This window comes from Lepidochelys kempii, chromosome 1 (genome assembly GCF_965140265.1).
Source record: "Lepidochelys kempii isolate rLepKem1 chromosome 1, rLepKem1.hap2, whole genome shotgun sequence".
Classification (NCBI taxonomy): Eukaryota; Metazoa; Chordata; order Testudines; family Cheloniidae; genus Lepidochelys; species Lepidochelys kempii.
In genome coordinates, this window is record NC_133256.1 from 206,490,725 (window position 1) to 206,513,132 (window position 22,408).

The 22,408-nt window shown below is 41.9% G+C and overlaps 1 protein-coding gene across 8 annotated transcripts in view; it reads right to left on the reverse strand.

Annotated features, from left to right (window-relative positions):
- The window catches only part of SPAG17 (sperm associated antigen 17), a 307,771-nt gene that overhangs the window by 34,805 nt on the left and 250,558 nt on the right, over nt 1-22,408 (reverse strand). For 6 of the 8 annotated variants that reach the window (XM_073310310.1, XM_073310300.1, XM_073310290.1 and 3 more), the window contains exons 32-35: nt 10,601-10,728; nt 8,468-8,598; nt 6,474-6,601; nt 5,363-5,545 (exon numbers count right to left, since the gene is read on the reverse strand). In XM_073310310.1, coding sequence (XP_073166411.1) covers nt 5,363-5,545; nt 6,474-6,601; nt 8,468-8,598; nt 10,601-10,728 — 570 coding nt within the window. Of the gene's footprint in view, nt 1-1,800; nt 1,881-5,362; nt 5,546-6,473; nt 6,602-8,467; nt 8,599-10,600; nt 10,729-22,408 lie in introns of all 8 variants that reach the window. The other 2 variants (XM_073310346.1, XM_073310318.1) reach the window with 2 other exon arrangements.

The following is a 22,408-nucleotide window of genomic DNA, read 5'->3' on the forward strand; positions in this document are numbered from 1 at the left end:
TCATATGGAGGAGAGTTTACTTATTAGTAAGTGAGGTATATATTGCCTCTGAGGATTCACATTGTCAGGGTCAAGAAACTATGGTGGAGTTCTATTTGTCAGACGAGTCTTTATACTTAGAAGCTCAGTTAGATGGAAAAGTAGGGACCATGGGTAGGGCTAGGCTCACATCCCTATCCAGATGGCAAACTACATGCAAGGATTCATGAACAGGCATTCTTCCATACCTCTTTGAATTCCAAAGAAATGGGGAAGGAGAAGGAAAAGCTTGAGCCCCCTCCTCTAGCTCTTGGCTAGGTTCTGACCAAGTGAGTCTCTAGCTTAAAAATTCTTCTATAACAAAAGAAGTTTTATTCTAACGTAAGTAGTTTCAAGCTACCTTCTCATGACTGACAGTAGGGAGCTACAGAGGCAACTTTCTAAGGAGAAATACTGTCTTTGCAAGTGTACTTAGGATCATGTCTTCTGTTCTACCCCACAAATGCAGTTCTGTCATGTCTGTGAAGTCACGCAAAGTATTAGTGGCTGTTAGTGCTATCAGTTATGTCTCTCTTCATCTTTCTCTACTGATCATTGTAAGTCACTTACTCCTGGAATACCCATAGAACTGGTATTGATGTATAAACAACTTCGATGGACTGAGTTACATTTCTGGTTATTATAAGCATTACAAAGGTCTCTGGAATGCCCGTAATTGCACTGCTTCTTTCTAGGGGTTCCTTCTTATTCTGAGGGCCATCTGCAGACCTATTTTATAATCTTTTAAATGCAGAGGCCTAACCTGGGAATTTGGTATAAGAAGTTTAAAAATTTGCCCGCTTCTAAAAGACCAGTATGTAATCAGTATATGTATGTAATGCAAATGAGTAAAGCTGAGTCCTGCTAGAATGGCATCTCAAAAATGTAAGAGATGTAAGCAGTCAGTGTGTCTTTATTGCAACAAGACCTTTTTTCAAATGTACTATAAAAATCAAGTGACTACATTAGGGTACTTCCTCTTCTACACATAGCACGTATTGCCGTATCTCCAAACTTTCAAACCTAGCAGTGTGTAAACCAGTCACATAAAATGTGTGACGAATGATTGAAATGTGAATCACCTGTGTTTTGTTGTGCATTGTGCCATAATTGACAGATGATCATGTTTTTTAATTATAAAATCTATTTTAAGGATGTTTTCACTATGTTAATTAAATAAGCCAGTTATTTAAAAAAGAAAACCAAGAAACCAAAGTTTTAATCCCCTGATACGGGTCAACAGCAGGGTTTGAACCTTGGATTTTCAGATCTCCAGCTAAGAACACTAGGATTTGACGGATAACTTACATCTTTTTATAGACCACTCACTTAAGAGGGATGTGACACATTTTGCCAGAAGGTTCCAGAACTATTTGATAGAGAACAGTAGAATGATGAAGATTAGGAATTCTGGGTTCTATTTCTAGCTCTGGGGAAAGTGTGTGTGTGTGTGTGTGTGTGGCGAGGAGAGGGAGGAGGGGAATGGGATCTAGCGTTTTGAGTGGTGGTTACAGTCAGGAAGGCCAATCACATAGATTTGGCACATTAATTGTGACAGGCAGGACCATATTACAGACCTGCATTCTATTCCCGCCTCTGACTACAGTAATCCTCTGCAACCTCCCAGTATCTTATTTATCAAATGAATGGAATGAAGTGCATGGAAATATAAAGAGCAGTCAGCAGAGGAGAGACTGGATATCCTAGCTTTCATTTCAGTGGACTTTCCCTATGTTAAAGAGAATTTTAATGGGCAGCTCTCTCATGTCTGTGGAGCATTACCTGATGCAGCTGAAATGCAGAATGCCCTTCCAAATCCAGGGTACTTGAGAGTTCTGTATAGTGTGGGAGAGCCTGCTGTTCTAAAATAGAGTATTGTGAAATGTACCAAGTAGGAAATGGAGAAATAGACATTTTAGACTGAGTTTCTTTTTCTCTGTGTCAGAAACAAAAGTACAATGCTTATTTTTCTCTTACATTTTTTCTCAATGTTTAGTGCTTTTTTGCTGATTGGTTAAGTGATGACACCATGCTTAGTATTATAAAATAATCCCAGGAAACACACTTAATCTGTATAAAATGAAACAGACTGAAGTTTTCCTATTTTCACCTTGGAGATGCAACCTGTGATGGACATGGAATTGCTATGTATTGATATATGAATACTGATGTTTAACAATGCTATGAATACTGTAAATGAACCGCTCAGTGAGGTAAAGTTACAGTATAACTATGGAGGGTTGTTAGAATTTCCTCTATGAGTGCACTGATTTAATTTAACAGGGGGCTTTGGGAAGAGCAAATGAGAAAGCAACACAACAGTTCTAGATAATGACAATCCAGCATGCACTTGAAAGACAATGAGCCAAGCTGCTAGCTTCAAGGATCCTATCTCCAAGGAAGATGCAAACTTGTTTTGTCAGCCTGGGAACCTGATTCTCGGAGGAACACTAAAGAGTAAAAAGTGCTTCTCATGGGGATGAAGGGGCATTGCCACTTGTCAGTATGGAGTTTCTAGGGAGCCAGGTTGACGGAGAGTGTGAAAGCCTCTGTGGAAGGAGTCTAAAGAAGTTGGGACTTCCCAGAACTAAGGATTCCTAAGTCTTAGAAACAAACTAGATAGGCATATAGTCTGTTTTATTGTTTAAAAAAATGTTTTCACTGAAATGCTTTTGTTTTAAATAAAAAATACTTTGTTTAAGGAAGCTGGTTGGTCACTGCTTACCACTGTCACTGCTTTAGAGGGTATGGATATAAATCAGACCTGCTGAGGTAAATCAGAATTGATACACAGGGGACTGCAACCCAGAGCTTACACTGAGAGTGGGAGAATTGCGTGATTCCACCCTGAGAGACAGGTGATGACTAGAAACCTGAGATGGAGAGGGATTGCACTTGGAGAACCTAGGAGGTGCCAGAGGTGCAGTTAGCCCGGTAACTGTGACACGACCCGTGGAGACTAAAGGTGCAGTCTGGATCTTTCAGGTCAATCTATAGATGGGCTGCCCCTCACTCATAAAGATAACCAATAGGTTGCATTTCAGAACACCATGGGTCACTTTTGACCCATGGTCTGCACTTCAGAAAACTTGGATTAACTGCTGAGATTAAGGGCACCTATTCTGTACATTGCATGTGGTAATGGGACTTCAAACTCTATATTAGCTCAGTTCATAGTGTCATGAGGTGGGACAATTTGGGGAACTGGTCTATCCACAACTAGTAATTTCTGGCTGATATTGTGAAGTTGTTATGAAATTGTTGACTCATGGAACACCTCTGTGTGGAGGTGGAATCCACCATTTGCTGATGTCTGTGCCAGATCAGGGACAACAACCATTAAACCTTAAATGGTTGCCTATTCAGGTTGAAACACCTTTGGACAATGTTAGGTTTCAGAGTAGCAGCCGTGTTAGTCTGTATTCGCAAAAAGAAAAGGAGTACCCATTGTAGCTCACGAAAGCTTATGCGCAAATAAATTTGTTAGTCTCTAAGGTGCCACAAGTACTCCTTTTCTCTTTGGACAATGGGTTGGCTGAGGTTAGGAGAAGCTAGTCTCTCCAAGGCCTCTGAAAGGAGGGGAAGTGTAAAATCCAAAGCAGGAGCTGAACAAAGGAACCAGGTGTTGGTAGGGGGACATATAAACACAAGAGTCTCACTGAGACTGTAGCAGGAAGCTTTGGAAGAGAGGAAGAGATGGACAGCCGTTCTTATCCAGGGGTTCAGTTTAACTGTGGGACCAACCAAGGGCAGGGAAAGTTATCTGACCTAGAGAAGGCACCATGATTCTGAAGAGAAACGATGAACTGCAGAAGGATCCCAGATACCCCAGAGGACTCGACCCAAGCCCAGAGCAGTGTGGAGCTCTGTGTATTTCTTGAACTACTTAAGTAAAGAGTATGGTGTTTTAGAATCCTGTGCAAAGTCTGTCTGTGTGTCTGCTGGCTTTCACTATCGCATGGTCCTGAAGAGGTAAACTGTACAATCGATGGCTCACACCTTTGGTGGGACTTCTGCAGAACATGCAAAAGCTGCTGCAGAGGCTTGGGGGGAATGGCATTAGTTCCAGGGCCTAGGTAATTGGACTCTGGGGCCCCCACTGCCAAGAGGCATCAGACATGAGGTCTGCACCTCGAGAGTCTTAAAGTCAGGGATAGAGCCTAAACTGTGCTCAGCCCTTGGAAGCTGAGGCCACGTGGAATTCAGTGTTTTTGATCCCCTCAAAGCAGTCTGGTGAGTGTCCAGGGGGGAGCTCAACCAGATCTGTGACATAAGACACCTTTAATTAATATCTGAAATAAAAATTGATCACATGAAATGTAAACTTTTCTAAGATTATTTAACCTATTCTATAAGGTCTATTTTCACACCAAGAGGCATGCAAGAGTCTCATTAACAGAGATGGGGAGTTCAGCCCATACATTTGGGGTGAGAAGGGGCCCTGGGTATAGGATTTTGTTTTATTTGTTAAAGGGGCTGCACTGTGTTCATAGGCACATTGTCCAAAATTTAAATTTTGTAAGTGGAAAACAAATTAAAGAATGAAAAAACCCCAATAGGAATAGAATTTTAAAATATTCCAATTAAAAATGTTTGTTTTGGCATTCACACATTCTTCTTTGATATTGTGAATAAAAATGACAACCATTTTTGCACCTAGAACATGAGTATAAATGAAAATGAAACAGGCCAGTCTAGTTCTGCTGCTGAAGCTGAGTGAAATGTGAAAAGTTATGGAATAATCTAAACAATTATTTGATTTTCAGCATTGTGTCAATGGCAATATATGTTATTATTAATAATAGATGGAAGATTTTTTTTAAAATGAATTTTATGTGGTTTCCTTTAAGTGATTTTTTCCTAGTAGAAAGCATTGTCTGAATGACAGCCATAGAGACTGTTTATCCCCCAAAAAAAGTACAGCACAGGCACCGGCAGTAAAACTTCTCTCACAACACACCTTGTGTCAATGTGGCTCAGCCCTGACACAGCCTTGTCTTTGCTGCTAAAAAAAAAAAAAAGTGTTTTACAATTGGGATAACTAATGTGAGTAAGCTATACTGAGGAAAAGAAATAGTGAAAACAAGGCACTTTAGTTTTATTGTGAAATAAACTACGCAAAGTCAGTGCCCTTCCCTATCTGGGGTTTATATATTTTTTAAAAATATATTACAATATTTATATAAAATATTAAATATTTATGTAAATTTATATTTGTACAAGGATTATTGGATTCCAAGTAACTGACAGCTCTCGTCTCAGAGGTGTGTGAGAAATATACGCTACTTGATTTGTCAGTAAATTTCTGTTTACTGAGAGAATGAAGTTACTATGCCTGCATTACCTTGAGGGACAGCTGCAGCTTCTGTCTCAGCTCATCACTGACTGGCTCATACTGGATCAGGTTACGGATCTGTAGCACATTAGGGCATTTCAGTACAGGTGCTGGAGAGCCAGTCAGCTCTTTGGATCCTATGCACAGACCTTTCCAAATATGTGTGCCAAATGGTGGACCTGGAATCTTCCTCTGAACACAATCAACAATGAGCAAACCGAGCATGAGATTATTTATTATACTGACATGGAAGGTTCTCAACAAGTCAGAAAGCAAGATTGTAGAGATACTTACATGAAAATGCATCCTACTCACAAAGCAAGAATTGCAACTTGGGCTAAATAAACTCAGAGGCTGAATTTCAGGCTAGGGTGTTTCTCAGCCCAGGATCTATAGTTATGACCAAGTTCACATGGCATCCTCTCAAGCTGTTATGCTGAAATGTAGAAACGTGTCCCAAGCCATGAAGTTTGGATCCCTCAAGATCAGTGGTGTTTGGATTTCAGAGTTTTACTTTACAAAGATGGGAATAGGTGCAAAGTTTGGATCTCTACCCTAATCTAATTATGAATGTAACCAGTGAAGTCAGTGGACAGTGAATTCCTGCATGTTGCATGCTTATTACATTAACCCATCCTAATCTAATTGAACCTAGCCTAATTTAATCTAATCAATATTTTTTGATGAGGATGCCCTCTGGATTGTCTTAAAGAGACAGCATGGTTTTATGGCTAAAACATGGGACTGATGAAATTAAAGTTCTGTTTCTGTTTCTGGCTCTGAGCTAGACTTAGTCAACTCAACTAACATCTTTGTGCTTCAGATTTCCATCTATACATTGGGAATAATAATATTTACTTACCTCACATAGATGTTGTGAGGTTTAATTAATTTAAGTACATAAAGTGCTTGGAAATTCTCAAATAGAAATTGATAGAGTGATGTCCTGTGTTATGCAGAGGTTAGACCACAAGATCACAATGGTTTCTTATGGCTTTATAATCTATGAATCCAATCTACGAGTGCTATGTGCAAATAATAAATATAATAGTTAATAATAGAGTAACATCAATGCCTAATAGCAAAACAGGGAGAAAAAAGAGTTTTGAAAGATTTATACCTCAAATGGAGGAAATGTATCCCAGTTCCTGGACTGGAGGCTAGGAGGAACAATATTGGATGATTCTCTCTTCATTACCCAGGGAGAAGTTTCAGTCAATGGTCGGAGAACAGTAATACTTAGAAGACCTGGGTCAAAAACATTTAAATAAAAGTAATTTTGCATCCAAATTGAATGGAGAATTTGATGAAGGGTTTTGAAATCTTCAGATGAAAGAATGTATGTAAATGTAAAGCATGTTCTTGAAATGAATGCAAGAATGTGCCACTGATGTTTAGAGACAAGACTGGATCACAATGTGACTGCAAGATAGGTAAATATTGGATTAGGATCACCCAAAACTTTGCCAAACCACAGATTGCATTTGCAACTTGCCAGGAGTCTCAGGGATACATCTAATTTGCATATGATGGAGTGCAGCATAAATGACCTCATATTGAGTAAGAGCTGCAGACCATGAAAAAACTACAGCATTGCACCATCTTGAGCCTGCATATGGAACTCTTACTGAGGCTACACTTACCTATTCAGTGTAGGCATTGCTGTGAGCTGCATCTGATCCTATTTTACATTTCACTTTCAGACCTCAGGTAATTAATTACTTGTAATTGTTACTCTCTGATGAACTCTAGCTTTTTTAAAAAAAACCCTACAGGTATCTTAATTATCAAGTCTTCAAGAGTGATGCAGTTTTCAGATCTTTCTTAAAGTTTTCCTCTCCTACCAGACCAAAAATCCACTGAGCCCTATATTCTGCCTCATACACTACATAAGAAAGTTACATCACTATGAGATGTTTTGTCACAATGATACAATGTTCCATATGAGTATAAGAGCAGAAAAGCTCCACTGTCAATATAGCAAAAATAGCCAAGCTAGTGGTGGGAAGGCCCTAAAAGTTTGAAGTGTGAAGAAGCATCATAAATCTGGATTCCTCTTGAACTTCCCACTTCTCCCCTCCTGGTTCTTTTCATGTGTTCCCCTTTCTCTTTCTCTCTTCCTCTTTTCAATGCCAGTGGCAGTTTTATTGATGTTATTCAATTTTTCTGCTGGGGAGCCATTTATTTTTGGTGGAAGCAACATTTCAAATTGTGTAAAACCTGACTGAGAGAATAGTGTGATGGCTGTTCTCAGTTCCTCCCTAGATTAGCCGTTGGGAGAACTGCACCGTTATTTACTACTTAACGCAGTCATTTTGTCATTGTATTCTCCACATTAAGGGGATACTATATATGTTTCTCTATATGGCTTGTTTACAATTTATTTCTTTAGTGAAGGTCTGTCCCCTTCAGACATTTCCCATAGCTTGTTCACTAGGACTGGCACTGAGTCCTGGTAATTCATTTCACACAAGCCACTCCAAGCCTTCAGAGAGTAACCACATTCAGTTACTTCCATGGACCTACAGGTAGAAGGCCCCATATGCTATTAATAATCCCTGTCCCAGTTATATCTTTCAATGTCCTTAACACCAAATGCATAGAGGTGGCTTCCCAAATAGCAAAGAGCCACCATTCACAGTGATCATTTTACTCCATAGATACAGTTGGATGGTTAAACTAACAAGAGACATTTGGTGATTTCTCCACCCCAAAATAAATTCCCAGTATTGATGTATTTAATAGTTGTTTCCATTTGCATGTATATAAAAGGATAAAAGTGTACCAAATATGTGTTAACTTCTCCCTTAATCAAACAGTCATTTAGTTGATTGACTACATCCCACAGTCTTTCTATAAGTTCTTTCTTCCACACTCCTTGCCACTTTCATGTTCTGTGGAGAAGAAGCCCATATACACTGTTACAGTTGGGCAGAAATAGGATGCAGTGCAGTCACCACTATGGGACTGGCGGGGTGGCAAATTTGGAGTATGAGCACAGTGAGGAAGAGCACTTTCATTTTTCCTACCTAACTAAAAGTTTTGATTGTCCTGCTCCAACTATTTTAATTATTTCTAAACTGGGTTGGCAAAAAGGAAATGAAATATCCCTACCTGGACATTCTTGTACTGGCTCCTGCAAGACTGCAGTAGCTGGATCACCATATGCCAAAGCAAGGTATTCTTCTATGTCACTATTCCGAAGGAGTTCAGTCCCTGAACCATCAGCATAGACAATGAAGAACCTAAACAATCACCCAAACAAATCTGATTAGTTCCAGCTTACATTAGAATCACACACGTTTTTCTAGGAAAGAACATTGTGATGGCATAATGAGAAAGTGGAAGGTCAAGATGGTGGTATCAAATAACTAAACAAAGACTACTGAATAAAGAAAATGTGAGCCTACAGATTCATAGAGTCTAAGGCCAAAAGGGACCATTATGATAACCTAGTCTGACTTCCAGTGCAGTACAGTCCATAACATGTCCCCAAGATAATTCCTAGAGCATATGATTTAGAACAACATTCAATCTTGATTTAACAATTGACAGCAATGGAGAATCCACTATGACCCTTGGTAAATTGTTCCATTGATTAATAACTCTCACTATTAACTAACCACAAGTACTCCTTTTCTTTTTGCGAATACAGACTAACACGGCTGTTACTCTGAAAACTATTAAAAATGTAATCCTTATTTCCTAGCTTCAGAATTTGTTCAGCATCAACTTCTAGCCTTTGGTTATACTTTTCTCTGCTAGACTGAAGAGCCCATTATTAAATATTTGTTCCCCATGTACAGACTTACAGACTGTAATTAAAAAGAAAAGGAGTACTTGTGGCACCTTAGAGACAAACAAATTTATTTGAGCATAAGCTTTTGTGAGCTACAGCTCACTTCATCGGATGCATGCAGTGGAAAACACAGTGGGGAGATTTTATATACACAGAGAACATGAAACAATGGGTGTTACCATACACTCTGTAACGAGAATGACGTAGAGACTGTAAAAGAATAAATGGACACAAATCAGATGTCAGGAATTATAACATTCAAAAACCAGTCGGAGAACACTTCAATCTCTCTGGTCACTCAATTACAGACCTAAAAGTTGCAATTCTTCAACAAAAAAACTTCAAAAACAGACTCCAACGAGAGACTGCTGAATTGGAATTAATTTGAAAACTGGACACCATTACATTGGCCTTGAATAAAGACTGGGAGTGGATGTGTCATTACACAAAGTAAAACTATTTCCCCATGTTTATCTCCCCCCTGCCACTGTTCCTCACACAGTCTTGTCAACTGCTGGAAATGGCCCACCTTGACTATCACTACAAAAGGTTTTTTTTCTCTCCTGCTGGTAATAGCTCACCTTACCTGATCACTCTCGTTACAGTGTGTATGGTAACACCCATTGTTTCATGTTCTCTGTGTATATAAAATCTCCCCACTGTATTTTCCACTGCATGCATCCGATGAAGTGAGCTGTAGCTCACGAAAGCTTATGCTCAAATAAATTTGTTAGTCTCTAAGGTGCCACAAGTACTCCTTTTCTTTTTGCGAATACAGACTAACATGGCTGCTACTCTGAAACCAGATTGTAATTAAGTCACGCATTCCCTTTTTTAACAGATTGAGCTCCTTCAGTCTATCACAATAAGGTATGTTATCTAATCCTTTAATCATTCTCTTAGGTCTTCTCTAAACCCTCTCCAATTTATCAACATCCTTCTTGAATTGAAGACGCTAGAACTAGATACACAGTCCAGCACGGGTCGCACCAGTGTCAAATATAGAGGTAAAATAACCTCTCTACTCCTACTCGAGATTCCCCTATTTATGTATCTCAGGATTGCATTAGCTCTTTTGGGCACAGCATCACACTGGGATCTCATCTTCAGCTGATTATCTATCACTCTCAAACCTTTTTCAGAGTCACTGCTTCCCAGTATAGAGTCCCCCATCCTGTAAATATGGCCTACATTCTTTTGTTCCTAGATGTACTCATTTACATATAGCTGAATTAAAACACATACTGTTTGCTTGTGCACAGTTCACCAAACGATCTAGATCGTTCTGAATCAGTGACCTGTCCTCTTCATTATTTAGCACTCCCCCAATTTTTGTGTCATCTGCAAACTTTACCAGTGATGATTTTATGTTTTCTTCCAGATCATGGATAAAGATGTTAAATAGCATAGGACCAAGAACCAATCCCTGTGTGGTATGTTTGGTTTACCTGGGGGCATGTTCACCATATGTGACAGGAGTATGAACTTCTTTTGGTATTGGTACTAAGTATCCATCTTCCTCACCATCAGAATCAATGCTGGGAATGAAGACAGATGTGCTGCCATCAGCCATGACCTATGATGGGAAACACACAAAATCATTTGGGCTATGAAATCTTTTAAAAACAGAAATTTGCTACTAAGTCCAGATGGGAGCTAGCACAATTACAGTTATAGCCAAGTCATCGTTTTGTGCTAGGCAGCTAAACGTTCAGGGTAATAGGAGTAGGAGTGGCAGAGCTAGACAAAATAAATGTTTTTGGCTAAGTATGCCATGTCAAGAATCCTAACCCTAAGTGCCAATGCATAAGTAATACTCAGGGATTTTAAAGTATACATTTGTGGCCAAATTTTCAAAGAAAAGTGTTTAAGTTCCATCTTTACTATATGCAGTTGCACATACAAATGGGTACCTGCATACAAAGTATATATTTGCGGGTCAAATCAGCAAACTGCATACTTACATGAGTACTGACACACTCATGCAATTATTTATTTTATTCCTGGAGGCTTTCTGCACCAAAAATATAAAACTGATGCGCATAATATTTTAAAATTCTGCAAATTTTCTTTGTCAAATAAATGTGGAGGCTCCAGCATGGCGTTGGGGAGCAAAGGCCAATGGCTGCACAGAGGTTGGAGATCACTGTGCAGCTCCCCCTAGAACATGGACTCAGTGGTGAGGCTGTACCCAACCTTGGCACAGCACAAGGACTGGGCCTGTCCCAGAAACACCCCCCTCTGTGCCAGGTGCACCAAGTGTGGACAGGCAAGCTCAGTAAGGCAGGATCCAAGTGTGGAGGGGCTTAGTGTGGGGGGGATCCAAGTATGGGGCAATCTGGGAGATCCGGGTACATGGAGGATCTGGATACACAGGGGTTTGTTGGGTTTTTTTTGGTGCTACAGTAATGGGACTCTGTGGGGGGGGTCCAGGTGAAGGTGGTTGGGGCTCAGTTGGGGGGGGATGTCTGTGTAGAGCTCGGCAGGGAGGGTTGAGGGCTCAGTGGGGGGTCCAGATGCTAAAGGAGTGGGGCTCAGTGGGGTGAAGATCCAGGTGCAGCTGGTTGAGGCTCAGTGGGGTGGGGATCCGGGTGTGGGTGGCTCATCAGCGTGGACCAGGTGCAGGGGTAGTGGGGCTCATCGGGGGAGTTCTGAGTGCGGGGGCGGGGAGGGTCTGGGTATGAGGGGGTCTGGATGCATGCGGGTTGCACGGATGCATGAGCAGCTCCCTGTACAGGGATCCCTCCCACTGCAGCTGAGGAGCAATGGGTGCAGGATGTGTGTGTGTGTGGCGGGCGGAGGGGGGGACTACAGAGCTTCCTGCAGTTGGGGGAGAAATCTGGGTGTGGGTCTGACCTGGTCCCTGATGCTGTGCAGGGGAAAAGGAAGTCCCATCCTCCCCAGCCCAGCTGGGACTAGCAGTAGAGCCCAGCGCAGGGTAGGAGCCATCATCCAGGTCTTCCTCAGTCCTATCCCGTGCCCCACAGTGATTTACCTCTCTGACAGCTGCCCTGTGCACCCAAAACATAGTGCATGACCGCTCTTGTGACTTCCCTATACTTCCCTGTCAGAAAGTCATTTTTCTGCAGGGAAGCCAAGAAATTTGCAGGGGACATAAATTCTGCACATGCACAGTGGCGCAGAATTCCCCCAGGAGTATTATTTGCATTTTCATGAAAATATATAGTGAACATAATGTAGACATTTACTTTCCAAAATGTAGTTCCTGATAGCCCCATGATAATAATGATAGGGATTTTTAATTACATTATTAAATAATTAAAACATACATGTTTTAAATGTGAGATAGTTAAGTAAGAAATACTGTCCAACGTTTTCAAAGCTGGGTACGTAAAGTTAAGCTTGTGTATCCATATTTAGATATCAACATTTATATGGTTCCATATTCAGAGGTGCTGAGCCACTGAAGGTAGTGGCAGCTGTGGGGTGCTCAGCTACACTGAAAATCAGGCCACTTCTATTTAGGTCCTAATTAAATACCTTGACGGAGGTTGGGTAACTCCCAGCAGGTGGGTCTTTGACCAACAAGCAGCCTCAGATTTGGTGAAGCTGATGGGTGTGCTAGCCACTTTCCATTCAGGCTAACTGAGAGAACAATTAAATGTCCCTTTGTTTAGTAAAAAAAAAAAAAAAGAGTACTTGTGGCACCTTAGAGACTAACAAATTTATTTGAGCATAAGCTTTCGTGAGCTACAGCTCACTTCATCGGATGCAGCTCAATGCATCAGATGAATCATAGAATTATAGAATATCAGGGTTGGAAGGGACCTCAGGAGGTCATCTAATCCAACCCCCTTCTCAAAGCAGGACCAATCCCCAATTAAATCATCCCAACCAGAGCTTTGTCAAGCCTGACCTTAAAAACTTCTAAGGAAGGAGATTCTACCACCTCCCTAGGTAATGCATTCCAGTGTTTCACCACCCTCTTAGTGAAAAAGTGTTTCCTAATATCCAACCTAAACCTCCCCCACTGCAACTTGAGACCATTACTCCTTGTTCTGTCCTCTTCTACCACTGAGAACAGTCTAGAACCATCCTCTCTGGAACCACCTCTCAGGTAGTTGAAAGCAGCTATCAAATCCCCCCTCATTCTTCTCTTCTGCAGACTAAACAATCCCAGTTTCCTCAGCCTCTCCTCATAAGTCATGAGTTCCAGACCCCTAATCATTTTTGTTGCCCTTCGCTGGACTCTCTCGAATTTATCCACATCCTTCTTGTAGTATGGGGCCCAAAACTGGACACAGTACTCCAGATGAGGCCTCACCAATGTCGAATAGAGGAGAATGATCACGTCCCTCGATCTGCTCGCTATGCCCCTACTTATACATCCCAAAATGCCATTGGCCTTCTTGGCAACAAGGGCACACTGCTGTCTCATATCCAGCTTCTTGTCCACTGTCACCCCTAGGTCCTTTTCCGCAGAACTGCTGCCTAGCCATTTGGTCCCTAGTCTGTAGCTGTGCATTGGATTCTTCCGTCCTAAGTGCAGGACCCTGCACTTATCCTTATTGAACCTCATCAGATTTCTTTTGGCCCAATCCTCCAATTTGTCTAGGTCCCTCTGTATCCTATCCCTGCCCTCCAGCGTATCTACCACTCCTCCCAGTTTAGTATCATCCGCAAATTTGCTGAGAGTGCAATCCACACCATCCTCCAGATCATTTATGAAGATATTGAACAAAACCGGCCCCAGGACCGACCCTTGGGGCACTCCACTTGATACCGGCTGCCAACTAGACATGGAGCCATTGATCACTACCCGTTGAGCCCGACAATCTAGCCAGCTTTCTACCCACCTTGTAGTGCATTCATCCAGCCCATACTTCCTTAACTTGCTGACAAGAATACTGTGGGAGACCGTGTCAAAAGCTTTGCTAAAGTCAAGAAACAATACATCCACTGCTTTCCCTTCATCCACAGAACCAGTAATCTCATCATAAAAGGCGATTAGATTAGTCAGGCATGACCTTCCCTTGGTGAATCCATGCTGGCTGTTCCTGATCACTTTCCTCTCATGCAAGTGCTTCAGGATTGATTCTTTGAGGACCTGCTCCATGATTTTTCCAGGGACTGAGGTGAGGCTGACTGGCCTGTAGTTCCCAGGATCCTCCTTCTTCCCTTTTTTTAAAGATTGGCACTACATTAGCCTTTTTCCAGTCATCCGGGACTTCCCCGGTTCGCCACGAGTTTTCAAAGATAATGGCCAGTGGCTCTGCAATCACAGCCGCCAATTCCTTCAGCACTCTCGGATGCAACTCGTCCGGCCCCATGGACTTGTGCACGTCCAGCTTTTCTAAATAGTCCCTAACCACCTCTATCTCCACAGAGGGCTGGCCATCTCTTCCCCATTTTGTGATGCCCAGCGCAGCAGTCTGGGAGCTGACCTTGTTAGTGAAGACAGAGGCAAAAAAAGCATTGGGTACATTAGCTTTTTCCACATCCTCTGTCACTAGGTTGCCTCCCTCATTCAGTAAGGGGCCCACACTTTCCTTGGCTTTCTTCTTGTTGCCAACATACCTGAAGAAACCCTTCTTGTTACTCTTGACATCTCTTGCTAGCTGCAGCTCCAGGTGCAATTTGGCCCTCCTGATTTCATTCCTACATGCCCGAGCAATATATTTATACTCTTCCCTGGTCATATGTCCAACCTTCCACTTCTTCTAAGCTTCTTTTTTATGTTTAAGATCCGCTAGGATTTCACTGTTAAGCCAAGCTGGTCGCCTGCCATATTTACTATTCTTTCAACTCATCGGGATGATTTGTCCCTGTAACCTCAACAGGGATTCCTTGAAATACAGCCAGCTCTCCTGGACTCCTTTCCCCTTCATGTTAGTCCCCCAGGGGATCCTACCCATCCGTTCCCTGAGGGAGTCGAAGTCTGCTTTCCTGAAGTCCAGGGTCCGTATCCTGCTGCTTACCTTTCTTCCCTGTGTCAGGATCCTGAACTCAAACAACTCATGGTCACTGCCTCCCAGATTCCCATCCACTTTTGCTTCCCCCACTAATTCTTCCTGGTTTGTGAGCAGCAGGTCAAGAAAAGCTTCCCCCCAGTTGGCTCCTCTAGCACTTGCACCAGGAAATTGTCCCCTACGTTTTCCGAAAACTTCCTGGATTGTCTATGCACCGCTGTATTGCTCTCCCAGCAGATATCAGGAAAATTAAAGTCACCCATGAGAACCAGGGCGTGCGATCTAGTAGCTTCTGCGAGTTGCCGGAAGAAAGCCTCATCCACCTCATCCCCCGGTCCGGTGGTCTATAGCAGACTCCCACCACTACATCACTCTTGTTGCTCACACTTCTAAACTTAATCTAGAGACACTCAGGTTTTTCTGCAGTTTTGTACCGGAGCTCTGAGCAGTCATACTGCTCCCTTACATACAGTGCTACTCCCCCACCTTTTCTGCCCTGCCTGTCCTTCCTGAACAGTTTATAACCATCCATACAGTACTCCAGTCATGTGAGTTATCCCACCAAGTCTCTGTTATTCCAATCACTTCATAATTCCTTGACATCACCAGGACCTCCAGTTCTCCCTGCTTGTTTCCAAGGCTTTGTGCATTCGTATATAAGCACTTGAGATAACCTGCTGATTGCCCCTCTTTCTCAGTACGAGGCAGGAGCCCTCCCTCCCCTGAAGTGAAGTGAGCTATAGCTCACGAAAGCTTATGCTCAAATAAATTTGTTAGTCTCTAAGGTGCCACAAGTCCTCCTTTTCTTTTTGAGGATACAGACTAACACAGCTGCTACTCTGAAACCTTTGTTTAGTAATAGCTCAAACAATGAAAACCACTGCCCGAAGACTAGACTGAAGGCAGGGAGACAGAGAAGAGAGAACACCAAGAAAGCCAAGAACAAGCAGCTTGAAAGCAAGACACAGAAAGAAAAGCACTACTAGTATGGTCCTGAGAGAACGTCAAGGGCTTTCTGGGCAGAGTGTTGACAGACCTGGAACTGTGAACAAATAAACTGCCCCCTGTGTATGTTCCTCTGTTTTCAGAGAAACAGTGTTTTGTGGACATTTTTCTAAATGAAGAGGATTGCATCAAAGAAATACCTGAATCTATCATCAATTTCTCCTAACTTAAACAACCCCTGCATTGTACAGAGAGTTAGGTGCCTAAGAAAGTGATTTGCAGAAACTGAAAGAGAAGCTACCTAAGTTAGCCACAGGTAACATGCGGGGTGCAGGAAGGGGCTGAGCGCCCTAATCCACAGAGGTACTTTGATGCCTAACTCTACTCAGGATTCGCAGCCATGAACCCTCTCCTGGAGGTGCCTAAGCCAGGTCAGCCTTTTTGAGAAAGAGAGACCCATCCCCTTATAACCCTGTTTTCAAATCTCTGCTCTGCCTACTTTGGAGCAGGTCTCCCACATTCTAGATTAGGGCCCTATTCACCAGCCTATAGCATATTCTGGCATGCATTTCTCGCAATCTCTCTTCTTGAAGCTGTTCCACTTTTTATAAATAATTAAATATTCACTAGGTCAGAAAGTGAGAAAAAGCAAGATGTTGACTCTACAGTCCAATGCACTTACAGTACCAGGGATATGGGAGACCTCTGTTCAAGTTCCTACTCCAAAGCAGGCAGAATAGAAATTTGAAAACAGGTTTCTCACTTTCCAGGTGAGATCCCTACCCAGTGGGCTACTGCATGTTCGCACCTCCCCCTCCACTTTCTTTTGTACAAGTTAGATGTGCTCTGAACATGCCCATTGAATTGGGACCCACAGGTGAGTTAGGCAGGGGAACAACTAGTTTGAGAATCCCACTGGGTTTAGGTATGAATGAAGGCTCAGAGAAGCTCATTAGTTGTGGGGCAGCATCACTATTTCGGTGGCTTTGCACTTGCCCATCGGAGGGAACTTAGGCACCTTTGGGTCTGTAATGCAATGCTAAACTTTATTATACTGTTCAGTCACAAGGTGGTAATGTGTTTAACATACCTTATTATTTAAACTAACCTCAGCCATACCTGGCAGTACATTAAAGAATCTTATGGAAGACACATCTTACGGTGTATCTCTCTGAGAAGGAGGCTCTGTAGCTAGACTATATCTGGTACAGAAGCCTGACTTTATAGTAGCAGTCTTGCAATCTACAGTGTACAAGATGTATATGACATGGTGTCAGAAGTAAACTAGTGCCAAAGGAGAACAGACACAGAAGGAACAAAGCACCAAAGGTTGAATACAGAAGGAAAGAAAAAGCGAAGGAAAAACAGGTTGCAGGATGGATCTCATCACCATGCTACTCTTTAATGCCCCAGAGAACTTCAGTTTTGACAAACCTTCAGAATGGACAAAGTATTCTGCAAGATTTTGCATTGCAACCAAACTTCACATGGAAACTGGAGACATTCACGTATGTTCTTTAATTTATGCTAGGGGGAAGCAGGCAGAGAATATCCTTAAATCTTTTACCTTTACTGAAGAGAGTCAAAAAGAAAACTATGCAAGGTTTCTGGCTATGTTTGATTCATACTTTATATTCAGAGAAATGTGGTTTATGAAATGCAGGTTTTTACCAGAGAATTCAAGAACCAGGAGAGAATTTTGAATGTTTTATAAGAGCTATGTATGCATTGGTTGAAAACTGATTTCAGGACTACAAAAATGAAAATAGAGACAGGCTGGTTACTGGATTAACACATAAAAATCTTTCACAGAAACTACAATTCTGAACAGGCTTAACTTTATACACTGCTATTCAAATAGCAAAGCAATTTCAGCTGGTGAAACAGCAAAACCTAGAGCAATTTGCCACACCTGAAAAACAAGAAACTAGTTCAGAAGTTGTTAAAAAATGCAGCTTGAGTTCTACAAGTAATTACCATAAGATCCCTAAGTCTAAAAGGGACATAATCCAGGCAAACAATAAAGCTTTTCAGCCTAAATGCAGAAGACATGGAAAAATTCTTAGCCCAAGAGATGATGCATGACCAGCCACAGGTGCAAGGTGTAATAAATGCACAAAATATAGACATTCTGTAGCTGTTTGCCATACCAAGGCAGTCAGGGAGTTGACTAATATTACAGACAATCAAGAGCCATTATTTCTGGGATCTGTCATATGGTGATGATACAGAGCCAGTCTGGAGAATGAAACTGAATATTCATGGCAAGACTACTGACTTTAAAATTCACTCAGAATAGATGTCACAGTCATCTCAGAAGTGACTTATAATCATCTTCGACCGCTCCCAGCACTGAAATCACCGGACACTGACTTTACTAACCTTGGAGATATTCTGAACTGCATGAGCCAGTTCACCACAGAAACAACTTACAGAGAGAAAAGCTTTGCATTCAGAGTGTATATGAACAAAGGATCAAAGACAATGACCTTCTCAGCTGCAGTGTGGCAGCCACCATGGGCCTAGTAAGAAAGGTGGAAGAATTCAACAGAATATTTGGTGACACTGGACTTCTGAAAGGAGATGTGGTACAAATAACCTTGAGACAACACTGAACCATACAGTATACATACACCTTGCAGGATTTCTATGCCATTGCTTCATAAAGTAGAAACTGAATTAGAGAGAATGTAATAGATTGGCATTGAGAAAATCTCTGAGCCAACAGTCTGGTGGGCACCAGTGACACTGATTATGAAGAAAAATGGAAAAATAAGAATATATGTGGATCTTAAAAGACTTAATGAAGCAGTTGTGAGAGAAAAATGCACCCCAACACTGAATGACTCCCTCCCCAAAGTGAAAGGAGGTACAGTATTCTTCAAGCTGGATGCCTCAAACAGATTCTGGCAAATTCCTTTAGCCAAAGAGAGTGCTAAACTGATTACATTTATCAAAACCACTGGGAGATTTTGCTTTCAAAGATTACCTTTTGGGATTACCAGTGCACCTGAAATTTTCCAAAGAAAGATGACAGAACTGTTAATGAACAGAAATGGAGTTGTAGCTTTCATGGGTAATATTTTTGATATATAGGTCTTTGATGGAAGAACATAAAAAAGCTCCCAACAAAGTCCTAACCCTAATCAGTCAGCCTGGACTGAAGCTAAACAAGGAAAAGTGCATTTTCCACCAACACCACTTTGGGACACACAATAAACAAAGATGGAATCAGTCCTAGCCCTGAGGAAGTAAAAGCAATTTGAGAATTCAATGCACCAATGAATTACAGAATTGAGATGCATTCCGGGGGATGGTAAATTACCTTGGTTGATCACTGTAGAAAGGTCTTGTAGGTATGAAACAACTGAAAAAACTGTTAAAATCCAATACATCTTGGCTATTTTCTAAACCAGCTGTGTGCCTAGGACCTATTGATTTCAAAGGGATCTTGATGCCTAGGTTCTTCTGCAAATCCCACTAGGTGCTTAATACCATTACAAATCTGGTCCTTGGTCTCTCTCTCTGTGAGTGGATATATATATATATATATTCACTGTGGAACAGCTTCCTCAGCTTGTCCATAGTTTATTGCTGTTATACATGGAGCTTGTAGTACTGTCTATAGTTTTCAATTACTTATAACTTTGCCAGACTGTTTGAGCTTAAATTTTCCATTCTAGTTTTCTTCCTGAGGCTGAAGGATTTGGATAGTTTCAGCAAAGATGGTTCAGCTGTTTCTGGGAACGAGGTTAGTGAAAAATAGGTATTTTTGTCAATGGTAAAACATTTTCCCAATGAGGTCTTTGACGAGCTCTTGCACCTCCATGCTTTGGAGCAAAAACTTGAAATTTGACTGGGGGATATTTCAGAAGTCAGAAGGGTGCCTTTTTTTGTCACTAGGAAAATCTTTCTAGATTTGTCTGAGTTACAAGCTTCTGACAATTTTCATTTGCATATGCTTGGTACAGCTTTTTGTAGGCTTGCTGCTACAATCTCTAAAAACTCTGTCTGCACTGATTATTCTCCAGACCTACAAAGCTGCTACATGCCAAATAAACTGAGGGCTTGGCTACACTTGCAGATATAGAGCGCTGGGAGTTAAACCAGCCTTCGGAGACTGCAGCAGGGAAAACCACTGCTGTGTGTTTACACTGTCAGCTGCAAGCGCACTGGCATGGTCACATTAGCAGCCCTTGCAACGCCACAAAGAGCAGTGCATTGTGGTACTATCCCAGTGTGCAAGTGGCTGCAGCGTGCTTTTCAGTATGGGAAAGCATGCTTTTCAGCATACTAGGAGTATGCTCCTAGGCTCCACTCAACTTCCTACATGGTAGTCACACACTGGTTCAGCAGCAGCAAACCTCTTTGGCCTAGGGAAGGTGTGCTGGAGGGGGAGCCAAATGATCATCTATTGATTGGTGTTAATAATTCTTTGCAGTTCCCAGCTCTTGTTATTGGACAAGGGCTCATGAACCTGCTTAAACCTGAGTGGTTGCAAAAGATCACTGCTAGAACTGAGAATAGAACCCTGTTTCTAATATGGTAAAGACCCAAGGCTTATCCCTTTAGCCACACTACCTTTCAGAATGAATGTGCTGGCTCTAGGTACTGAGCTATACTCTCTGTAACTGTCAGACCACACTTCCTTCCAAAGCAAGGAATAGGATCAGGATCCCTTATTCCCAACATTCTCCTCTGACTACCAAATAACTCGTGTAAGCAAAATGTGTTTTGTGTCCCCCTTTTGTAGCTTATTCACATACAGATCAACACCCTATTACTACTACTAATTATTCCTTTAATTCAAATGCTACTATATGATCATGTCATGAGAGACTGTTTTACAGGCCTCATTTAGTGCACCAGATTGACAGTGAATGAGTCAGAAAGTTGCAAGAAGTGAAAGGATATTCTCTTGGGGTTCAGGTGCTGGCATGGACTCCAGAAAATCTGGATTCTATTCCAGACTTTGCCACAGACTTCTGATGTGATGCTGGGCAAGACTATATCCCAGCACACATACATAAGGGACCTGGATTATGGTTGCACAAGTAACCTCAATTCTTCCATTTCCCGGCTTTTGAATGGTTGACTTTGCAACCTTATGATTTTTTTAATGTAGCTTTTTATATGTAGTTGTAGGTTTCATCACCTATTATTAAGGTTACCCAACACTTCCTGTAATAAGACCCTGTTTTCAGTTCCTTATATAACTTTGCCAGCCTTTAACTGTTTTGTCTAAATTTAAAATTTCCAATGATCTTTTCTCTGAATAGCTCTTACATCCTCACGTTTTGCATTGGGGACTTGAAATTTGGAAGAGGAAAAGCCTTTGTTTCTGGAACATGTCTTTTGCTGTCTCCACGAATGTCTGCCCAAATCTGGCCAATTTAAAAGCCTTTGAAAAAATCATAATTTGCACATGCTCATGAGAGACTTCTTCGATTTTAGCGGCTAAAATCTCTGAAGATTTCATCCTCTCTGAGCATGCTCCATCCCCTCACAGTTCCTAGTTCTGATGAGACTGTGCGTGTGCTGTCCTCACAGAGTGTTCGGGCATACTCCAGCCCAGGGTTACAAGGGTGAAGTCAGAATTTTTCTATAATGGCTGTTCTGAGCTGTGATGGGGCCAAGCACCAGAATAGAAAGCAAGGAGCCTTGTCTCTCGTATGGTGTCAGTTAAGGCTGGCTGGAAAATAAGAATTCTGTTTCATGAAAATTTTCCTGGTTTCAACATTTGTTCTGTTTCAGTGCAGAATTTACTTTTGTAAAGTTTTTGCAAAACATTTCAGTTTTGATGAATCACCATTTTCTGGCAAAAAACTGTTTTATTTAAAAATTCCTGATGAGCTCGACTCCCGGTGACCCTTCTGGCACCCAAGCATCGAAGGACTAGTCCATCTGATTCAAATGCAAAGGGACAAAAACCAGCCCATGGGGTGGGAAAGGAGTAGATTGGGACAAAGAGTTTGGTGAGACTGGGACTGGAGGTAGGGAGAAATGGGGACTATAACTGGCTGAGATAGGAGACTGTGACTGGGAGGTTCTGAGGGAAATGGGGGAAGACTGGAAGCCAGTTGATTGGTGGGGAACACAAATATCAGACACAGTGCTGGGTGGTGGTGGGGGAGACTAGGAATACCTGGACAAGGAGACTGGGACTAGATACCAGTGGGGTGAGGGGAAACAAGGGCAGTGGGGAGGGGAGACAGATGTGACAAAGAGCTATGGTGTGTAGATTGGGACTAAGAGTTTGGTGAGACTGGGACTGGAGGTAGGGAGAAATGGGGACTATAACTGGCTGAGATGGGAGACTGTGACTGGGAGGTTCTGAGGGAAATGGGGGAAGACTGGAAGCCAGTTGATTGGTGGGGAACA